Below are 10810 nucleotides of genomic sequence, written 5' to 3' on the forward strand. Positions count from 1 at the left end.
ACTCGTTCTTGGAATCCGAACTAAAACCTTGAGATGGAAAATCCATTGGACTTTTCAGTTCCACAATCCCGATCATGATTAGCTATGAATACAAGGAAGATTCGTGTATTGTTTGATTTAAGGAATACGGCCAACTAGATATGATGCAGCGAGAGATTACCCAGAGATACATCCAAATTTTGATTGATCCATTTTGAAAATTTGGGTAGAAAGATTTTAGCATATTTGCAACTGAATATGCGTATGATATAATATGATATTACTTTCACTCTTTCTTTCTTTTTTTCAAAATTGTTATCTTCACACAAGACGTTTATGATTTTGCACTCTTGCTCCTGTTTTGTTGGGGAGGGTTTGAAATGAAAAACTTGCAATTTTTAAATTGTTCCAACAAATAAACTCCTCTGAATAATTAGCTTGAACTGGATCCATTCATTAAGAAGAAGAAACTACTGCTTTAACCAACACGATGAGATCGGCAATATAGAGAAACCACTGCTTACAGAATAGCAGTATATAAGATTATAAAGTTTTTTACAACTGCCAGCATGACATTTGTAATACAAAGAAATCAAGCTAACTTCAAAAGAAAAACGATGAGTTTCTATGCAACTAGCAGAAGCCTTAGACGCATAAATCCGTTGTGGAATTTGGAAACAGAGAAATTAAGAATGGTTGGAAAAGCAGGAACAATAAAACACATGGTTAGTTGCTGAGTTCTTTTCTTGTGCCCATTAGTTAATGGTCGGTATGTTTCCAAATTTCTGAGACTTTGTTGGGCACTGCTGTTGATGATTTATGGGAGTGGTGTGTATTATGTGATATTAGAGATATATATGCTGCGTTTACTTTAAGAATTTTACCAATCCAAGACAATACGATTGGATCCGATAACATTTAAACATGTATACTTACACATGAAATTTCTATTGTATTTAGTAAATTAAGTTGTATGTTTAATGATTAAAAGATCTCCATAAAAATTAGGGAGAATGACTGTTCAACACACCATCGTACAATTGGGATAGGTGCCAACTCAGAATTGATGCCAATACACCGGCGGATATTAATATTTTAGGGTGAGAATGTTTGTCATTTTAAATTATTTACAATTGATTTTCTTCATAATATAAACTATCAAAGTCATTTTTTGTCCATTTTATTAAATATAATAATTTTATTATCTTTTAAGTTAATTTGTTAATGGTATTGAATTCCCAAATTCAACCTAATCAAATTTAGATCTGGTTATATCCAATTCGCTCCAATCAGTTGGCAGCCCTAGCCTGTCTTGAACTTTTATAGCATTGAAAGGAGTGAAATGTTAATCAACAGAAACTCTCAGGAATCCTTTATTGGTAATTTCTTGCTGAGCCCTGAGGGTGATATTCCTTGGCAACATCTTGCGATATTGCATGATAGATCTCACCACCTAAAACAAAATACTGATACATAAACACATGAGAGCACATTCCCAGGTTAAAGTAACTTGATTAACTAACTTGAATATACCGCTACAGATGGGCAATTTACCTGTTACCTCCAAAGCCAAGATAATGAGGTCATTGGGGGAAAAAACGCAGTTTAGCAACAAGGTGAAAGATCAGTGATATAATAGCCACACAACTTCAAGATAAAAGAAAATCACAAGACCAAGTTCTCATTTGAGGAGAGTCTTCACAATGGATTTGACATTGAGCTTCTTGAGGTCTGTGTAGGACTGACCACAGCCAACAAACATCACTGGTGCCCCAGAGATGTAAACCATGGAAAGTGCAGCTCCAACCTGTGCCATACAATTCCAGATGTATTATAATATGAGCAATATACGAATACATAACCACAATCATATATCCCAAAAACAACTGGTGTCTACCTTGTCATCGATGGTGTCAAACTTTGTGAGCAGGATTCCATCAATTAACATTGCATTAGGCGAGGTTGAGAGGTCTGCCAGTTTCTGCATTTGAAAAGGTACAATTTGCTTAAGAAATCATTAATTACCCAAGAGATGTGTGTGTGTATATATATATATATATATATATATAGAGAGAGAGAGAGAGAGAGAGAGAGAGAGTATCAGATAGCCAACCTGATTAAATTTTGATAATTGATCAACGGCATCATTCCCAACCAATGCTTCTCCAACAAAGAGGACCAAATCTGGATTGTTGAGGTAGATGAGCTTGGATAGTGCTCTCATCAAGGGTTCATTATCCTGAAAGACAAACATTGCATATTTTAATATTTATTATACAATTAATTATGCAATAAAAATGATTTTCAATTGACAGAACAAATGGAACTCTAGATGTAACTAACTGAACCAGTTACATATTTCATGAGACTTTGCTTTAGGGTAGTCATATTAGCATTGCTGCAGGGATGTTTTGTGTTTAATGTAAGAATAGGATTTTCAAATACTGGAAGTGGAGGGAGACTCCTATATGGTTATCAGCTGGATGAAAGAGGAGGGACCTTGGTAGAGCAACATCACATCAGAGAAATCAGAGGTCTTGCTTCTAGGGTTAAGTATTTTTTTAATACATCTTTAGCAATGGCATGGTTATCTAGGAAGGTGTCAGGATGTATCCATTGATTAGGCCATGTTTTGTATCTCTTTTCCTTGTATTCTTACTGATGGATTGATAAAGTTGCTCCATACTAATAAAAAAGAATATGATGTATTCGCTGAGCTTTTACAAGAGAAAATGAACAAGTGCAGAACCCCCTATCATAATGACAAAAAAATGAACAGACATAAACGCCAGGGCAGAACATCCAATCTGCATTCAAGGACAATGTCAACTTCGTAACATTTTCACCAAAAATTGACCCCAGATACCAGTAGATGTTCCAAGTACAAAAAACAGTATAAATGCATTTTATGCTTTTTTTTATATTCTATTTTTTGTCTGAGGGATTATATAGCATATGTGGATTGATTATATAGTTAGGATCATTTCAACAGGCTAATTTCTCATCATTGAGAACACTTAGCAGACTACTCGTAATCATTCAATGGATTCTCCATCTTCTAGCTGCATAAGCATGTGCATCACATGTATGGTTGTAGCATTATATGCTGCAGCTTTTGGTATAAATGACAACTTATAATCTTCAATCATGAATTAAGATAATTTCTCAATAACATACCTGCATCCGCCCAGCTGTATCAACAAGAACCACATCTGAACCATTACGGGTAGCCTCTTGGATGGCTTCCTTAGCTACAATGGCAGGATCTTTCTCATAGCCCTTCTCGAATATAGGAATCTGAAAAAATGCAATTTGCATCAGACATATCATTTACTAGTTCTGGAACTGCAATAATATGACTTCCAAAGAAGACCTAAAACCATGAAAATAGATTGTATGACCCTGCCATACCTGAAGCCTACGGGCATGCGTACGAAGCTGCTCAACAGCTCCAGAACGAAATGTATCACAAGCTGCCATCATAACTTTGATCTTATGCTGCAGGAGCCAGTAGGCAACCTGCATTTGAGAAGCTAATTAGTCTACTTAGCATGAACAAAGACTCCAAATTACTAGAACATATGGATTTGGAGTCTACTTTTCTAAAGTTTAATCTAGAGAGGGTACAGCATCATGAAAACCTTAGCAAGGTTGGTGGATTTCCCAACTCCATTGACGCCAACAAAAACAATGACATATGGTTTTCCATGCTCCTTTACCGCATGAACATCCCTCAATATGTCAATAGAACGTTTAGGAGTCAAGATACGAACCAACGCCTCTTCCATTGCTGTCTGCAGCCATCAAAGCATATTAGATTAGTAAGCCCTTCCAACTAAAAAAATTGGAAATATAAATACACTAAAGAAAAGTACACAACTTCATTACTCTACACAAGAATTTAGCTCACATACCTGAACAGTTGAAGATATCCTTGTAAAAGATGCCTGCTTTTTACCTTCAAGACTAGCTGCTACTGATTCACAAAGCTTCTCAGCTATTTCTTCAGCCTGTGAATATCACAGTCAGGAACATCCATGAGAGGGCTAGGTAGATTGTAAGTGGAAGTTAACTAATATATTGGACAGATCAACCTACCACATTCTTGGTCATAAGCCTATCCTTGAGAGCTTTCAAGGCTGGTTCCAAATCTGATTTCTCTAAATTTGCCTTTCCTGCAATACTGATGTTTGGAAAATTGCAAGGAACTTCAATGTGAGTAGGAAATCAAGAGTTCCGATTAATGATAAATTATACAGTTGAATAGCAAAAGGCCTAAAAATGAAGAAATAAAAAAAAAATCTAAATACCATTGCTCTTAAATTTAGAGAAACCAGAGGAAGAATTGGAATTTCCACCCTAAATACGAAACCCCATTGCTCTTGGATTTAGATAAGGGAAGAAGTAGCATTTTTTTATCAATAACACAACTTTCCATAGGGATAAGATACAAAAGAGAGGAGCTAAACTTTCTTAACTCCCTTGGCAAAACTAAATATAAACAAAAAAAAAGAACAAAATAGAGAACTAATTCTTAATTGAATTTATTTGAATCGTATAAATCATAAGATTTATGAATCAAATCATAGGATTCAAACAAAAATTGTAAGATTTTTGCAGGAAAGGATTCAGACATAAGATTCGAAACAAAACCCTTGGGATTCATGATTCAAGTCGTGAATTGTATTGTAAATCATAAGATATTGACAACATTGCTTTGAGGTGCTTTTTTGCTTTCCAAAAGGTTTACTGGAGTTGCCTTGGAACTGAAACCTAGCTGGTTTATCTAAAAAAGTAAAAGTTATTTGGGGAGTAAGTAATTTCACCAGCAGTTCTGTGGACAACCTGGACAGAGAGAAACAGGAGACTTTTCAAAAAACAAGTTCAATACGACAGACAGTATTAAAAGGTTTTTGGGGAAGAATCTTCTCTTGGGTGGCTTCACACGGATTATTCAAGAATACTCCTTACAGCTCTTTTTTTCTTATTTTTTACAGCAGCAACCTTTTTTGTATCTAGCTGACTAGAAGGTTATGGGATGTATAAAGCTTTTATTTTTTCCTGCTCAGTGCCTTATTGTGCAGGTCTTTGTAATTATGGTTTTCTTCTTTTAATGAAACTTTACCTTTTCTCATAAAACAAACAAAAAGAATGGAGAAGTGAAATAAAACTACTCTCACTCTAACAACTCTTAAGTCCCTACTTTGTTTCTCTCTCTCTCTCTCTCTCTCTCTCTTTGATGAATCTGTTTTTCTCTCTCTTTTTTTGTTTTCCTCTCTCTAAAAAATATTTTTTTCTTTCAAGTGTGCCAAAAACATGGATTTGCATTTACATCATGGAATGGTATTTCTCATGTCAAGGGGATAAAATGAAAAAAGAAAAGAACAACAGGAAAGAAACCAGCTGCTATGATACCCAGATACCTGTACAAGGGCAATGTATCATGTCGGGTATGTTAGTGTAAATTTCACATTGGACACCTTGTCCAGCCGTGGTTTTGTCATGCCTGGGTAAAATAGGCCAGGCTAATGGTCAAAACTTAACCACAGCAATGAGCTTATAGGCAAAAAAGTGTGATAAGAGAAGGAATAGTGCATATAACCATTAAGGCTTTTTCCCTTCTTTCCTTACCCCTGCTACCTAAATCACCAGTTTGCTACATATGGAAATAATCCAGCTTAATCACTCCACAGAGATAAGCTTATTGCACCTCTGCTTCATGAATCTAGTTGTCTTCCTCTGTATTAGAGAAAGATAGCAGTTTCCATAATTTTAGGTTTCTCCTTCAATTATTGTGAGAGGATGTACAAAGCCCTCAGTTTTGGGCATTAGATAATGGTTACATATTAAGGATTTTACACTTGTACCGCCCCTATGTTTTCAAATTTGTATTTGCCCAATACTATAACTTTATTTCCATATGTACCCCTAACAATGAATAAGCATTACAATTTGTTAGTTTTGGATCTAAATGCCAACCTGCCTTTACATTTAGCCATTAACAACCATAGTGGAAAGTGGAAACCTTTCTCTTCTTTTTATCTTCTTTACTCACATTTTTTTTGCAACCAAATGTAGTGTTACTGTGTTGGGGGAATAAGGCAGCAAGAGGAAAGTGGAGGGAGAGGGGAGTGGTATTGCTTGCCATTCTAATTTGCATTTCCAACAAGTATAATGATGGCTCTACTTCTCTTTCTATAGATGATGCTGAATTCTACTTTTCCTTCTTTTTTTTAATTTTCGAATAGGATCTGAGATAGGAAATGGCTTCATTACATATATATCTCATTTCTTGTGTACCTTCTTTCTGTCAAAGCTATTTCCCAATTAGATAAGGTGATTTTCATGTTAAGATCTTTTGTGCTGTTTGTATTGTCTCTATACATAGGTTAGGATATAAGAGAAATTATCTTTTCTTCATAATTTATACTATTACGTGGTTACTGATCAAAAAAATAGTTAAGATCTAGATCAGTTGTTTCTCATTGGTAGTCTGTTACTGTGTATTAGTTTCCTTGTTCTTTCTTTCTTCCTTCTTTTTTTAAGAAAAGGTAAGGTAAATTTCATTAAAAGCAAAAGGTATGGACTTCCATACAACGAGGTTCTTACATGTATATCCATTTAGGGCCCTACAAAAAATTCCACCCACAAAAAAAGAAGCAGAAAATTTCCTAAGATCTTCAATCACTTAATCACCCTTTTTTTCAGATGCTGATTTCTCTGCTGTTCCTCTCATGCCAAGTAGCCCACAGCACTGCTGGTGGGATGGCTGACCAACAGCACTTGCCTTTCTTGGACATACCCAAAACCTGCCACTCTTCAAAAAGTGCTTTTACTGAGCTCAGGAAGCACCAATTTGGATAAAAAGCTTTAAGGAAATGATGCCAAGCAGTTGCACTGAAGTTGCAATGCATGAACAATTGGTTTGAAGTCTAGGTCTCCTTGTTGCACTTGCATAGAGGGCACACCAAATCTGAAATGTCAAAACCCTTTCATCAACATTTCTTTAGTTAGGGATTTTTCCCAAAGTACCACCCAAGCAAAGAATTTCACTTTTGGTGAAGCAACAGAACTCCAAATAGCCTTGGTTGGAAAATTCTACCCTAAATAACTTACTATTCCTTTGTAAAAGGATTCAACAGAAAACTCGCCTGATTGTGCCCATTTCAAATGTCTAGAATCTTGGAATTGCAAATTGTTGCTGATTTTGGAGCAGAGCTAGTAATTCAATCACCATTTCCATCTCCCAATCATTGAAGCTCTTTCTAAAAGAATCCATGTAGTTCTTCCTTCTTCCAATACGAGATTGAAAACATGTCTTGTAGTGGTCGATTGCCACACCAAGGATCCAACAAGAATTTGAATTTGACCTTGTTACCAATTCCAACTTTAAGACTTATCCCTTTCATATATGTGAGGAAGTTTTGGAGATGACTCTCCAGACACTACATCCATATGGAAAATGGGAAACCTCTGCATCCCAGCCATTGCTTCAAAGTTTCAAACACCATACTTCCCAGCTATTATATTCCTCCATAAGTCATTAGATTCTATAGAAAATCTCCAAAGCCATCTGCTTAATAGAGCTACATTGAAGTTCTTCACCCTTCTCCCAGCCCACCTTGACATATAGGCTTGCATACCTGTTCCCAATTCACCAAATAATTTTTTGAGTCTTTCCAACCCATCCCCTTTATTTCCTTCTTTTTCAGGGGTGAGGGGTAAATATGTAGAACTTAGTTTTCCAATTAGATCATTTAATGGATTTCAAACAAGAATTTGGAACATATTGGTAATTAATGAAGTACTAAAAAATGTTAGCAGGAAGAACCACAACACCCAAAATATTCCTTATTTCAACATCCTTCATAGAAAAAAATATATATTTTAGTGTTTTTAATGGCCATTTGCAAAGGTATAAACGGAAATGAGTGTATAGGAATTGATGGATAATTTTTTTAAAAAAAATAAGGGGCACGATTTGAACTAGATGAGTGGAAAAACTAGAAAGGATAGGATCAGAAACAAAGTCATTCATAGGAACATAGGAGTAGCCTCAATAAGTGATAAAATGAGAGAAAGTAAACTTAGATGGTTTTGTCATGTGCACAGAAGACCATCGATAGCACCTATATGAAGAAGTGATTTGTTGCAAGTTGAAGGGGCTAGAAGAGTTAGGGATGGACCAAAAAGGACTTGGGTAGAAGTAGTGAGAGATGATTTAAGCGCTAATCATTTAATAATGGAGAATGGATATGGATTTAAACAGAATGAAATGGCAAAACAAGACTCATGTAACTGACCCCATATAGTTGGGATAAGGCTTGGATGATGTTGAGGGGCACAACTGCAGCATCCTTGATAACATCAACCTTACTTAATCTCAAATTTAGGGCTTTGTACATTATCTCATAATACCTGAAGGAGAAAGCAAAATACAGTGGAAAACATGTCCATCCTCCAATTATAGGCAGGGAAACAATGGTAGCCATCACACATTCATATCATGCAGTGAAATGGTAATCCCATAATATTCCCAAACATGTCAAGGAATAAACCAAACTACTCCATTTGACAAATTCTAAACTTCACCAAAAGAATTGGAAATTGTAGTTAAGTAAACAAAATAAGAAAGTCTAACAATCATATAAACAATAATAAAGAAATAAATAATAGGCCAAGCAAAGATAGATTTACCTCTGAAACATTGACGAAAACCACCCCTTCTTTGCATCAGCCTTGGTGTTCTTTGCCAATTCCTCTTCTTCTTCAGTCTCACTTTCGCTGCTGATAACTTCTTCCTGGTCCATCAGACTTTCACCCTGATCTGCCATAACTGCAATATTTTCATCCCCTTTCTCATCCACAGGATCTGTAAAATCCAATTTTGACTCCGGAGGAGAATCGTCCCAAACTCTATTTGCCTTTGGCTTTGATTTTTTCTGAGCCTCCGCCTTGGAGGTCTTGTTAGCAACGGTATCTGATTTCTTCCCACCTTTTGATCTTAGCTTCTGAAGTTTACTTACGTCAAAAGCCCCAGTTCCGGAAGCCCCATTCTCTTTGCTCCTAGGAACACCGTCTGCTGGAGACTTCTCCATTCCAACATGCCCATTGGAATGCCCGTTCTCCAATTTTCGGCCCTTCCCAGAATCACCATCACCGCCATCCTTGCCAGCCCCGCCGCTCTTCTTCTTACCACCCCCATCCGATCCAACCTTCTGAGATGTAGTTTGCCGCTGCATCTTACTCGGCCCGTTCACAGCCTTCGCCAGCTGACCTGACTTCTTCATTTCCTCGGCCCTAGCCTCAGCCTCCTTACGAAGCTGCCGAAAAACATCATCGAAATCATTATATACGGTGCGCTTCGGATCATAAATCTCCGAGAACTCGCGCTTCACCATCGAGAGCAGATCATCCACATACAACAGATGGAGAATTCGCTGATAAACCGCCACGAAAATCAGGCCGAGCTCGTTATGGAAGGTCCATTTGAGGGTGTAAGCGGCACCGGGAGCATCGTAGTTATATGAAGCGGCACCGGATCGCTCCTCCAGAAGGCAAGATCGGATCAAGGTGTCGATGGGAGATCCTTTGAGGGCATTCCCGAGCTCCTTGCATGTCCAGAGGATCAATCCTCCTCTCGTGAATATCAGTAACTGTTCTAACATCTCCGGTTCTACGAAACTACCCTAATTCCCTGAAATTAAATCCAAAAAAGGCAAAAAACAAAAGAAGATTTAGATTTCGAGACAACACAATGCAAAATACCGCAGTCGCAAATCAAACATGAGAAGAAGATCATCAAACAAAACCTAAACCTAGTTTGTGAGAATTAACGGAGGAAATACTTGTATTACCTTCTAAGTCTGAGAAAGCCTAGAGAAAAGAAAAAGGTAACGATGAGGAAGAAGAAGAAGTAGAAGAAGAGAGAATCAAATTCTAGAATTTTCAACGCTTACAGTATTTATAGCACACGTATATTTGACTTCATAAGTTAACAGAGACCAGATAAACGTCAAGTGCGCACGCCACCGCCCGACGGCCGACAACTCCGGTAGCCCACCTAAGTTAACCGTCATAATAAAGAGCTTTTCTTAAGAAAATAAAAAAATAATTATTAAATGTGAAATTACAAAAAAGTTAGAAAATAAAATTTTTATGCCAATAATACCCTCGGCTTACATTTTTTGTTTGGTTTTAGAATTGATCGAGTAGTCAAACTGTCCAGGTCCCGACGGCTGACCGTTTCATCGGTTCACCGGTTCTACCACCCACTGGGTCAATGTTGGTTTTAAATTGATCGAGCGCTTGAATGAAAGGTATCACAACCATTGACGGGTATTTTTGTGGGGTCTGGATGACTGGATCTGGTAAGACGAATACAAGTACGGGTGCAACTCGGGCGAGTTGGGTTGAATTGAAAGTCAACCCAGGCCCAACCCTAAAGTTGCAAATAAGGTCTTGTGCTTGGCCCAACCCGTGGTTCAGCACGAATTTATCAAACCAGGCCTAACCTCGGGCTTATCCCAACACAACTCAGGGTTGGGGTTGGGATCAGATTGGGTCAACCCGTGACGAATACACTTTTGTATAATTATCTTTTATTGTGCTTTATATAATATCAGAAAGAAAAAAAAAAGGAAAAACCTATGATGCAACATGATACTAAAAGGGTTTTCAAGGTAGTTGGTGATACACCCACCACTTCATTCCCAAAATTTGTGATAGTAGGATTCAAAGCTCCATCTCTAACATATAAATTATAGGTACATAGTGACTTTTCAGACCATAAGAGAATAGAGAGGATATCGAATTGGTATTCCATCAACCC

The 10810-nt window shown here is 37.1% G+C and overlaps 1 protein-coding gene across 4 annotated transcripts; it reads right to left on the reverse strand.

The window, feature by feature from the left end:
* Positions 1-1288: 1288 nt before the first annotated feature.
* Positions 1289-10048, reverse strand: LOC104603264 (signal recognition particle receptor alpha subunit family protein). Of its 4 annotated transcripts, none has more exons than XR_002023002.2 (11): positions 9837-9975; positions 8677-9676; positions 4078-4162; positions 3894-3989; positions 3621-3773; positions 3391-3498; positions 3157-3276; positions 2093-2218; positions 1877-1960; positions 1534-1786; positions 1289-1432 (listed from the first exon to the last, which is right to left on the reverse strand). XR_002023002.2 is itself a non-coding variant. In XM_010267260.3 (10 exons), the coding sequence occupies exons 2-10, from the start codon at positions 9645-9647 to the stop codon at positions 1661-1663; spliced, it is 1869 nt and encodes a 622-aa protein (XP_010265562.2). In that variant the 5' UTR covers positions 9648-9676; positions 9939-10048; the 3' UTR covers positions 1480-1660. The 4 variants fall into 4 exon arrangements, 2 of the variants coding, with proteins under 2 accessions (XP_010265562.2, XP_010265561.2); XR_002023001.2 differs by having other exon boundaries at positions 1289-1445; XM_010267260.3 differs by lacking the exon at positions 1289-1432 and having other exon boundaries at positions 1480-1786; positions 9939-10048.
* Between the last annotated feature and the right edge of the window lie 762 nt (positions 10049-10810).

Source organism: Nelumbo nucifera, chromosome 2 (genome assembly GCF_055504915.1).
Source record: "Nelumbo nucifera cultivar China Antique chromosome 2, China Antique-T2T, whole genome shotgun sequence".
NCBI lineage: Eukaryota > Viridiplantae > Streptophyta > Magnoliopsida > Proteales > Nelumbonaceae > Nelumbo > Nelumbo nucifera.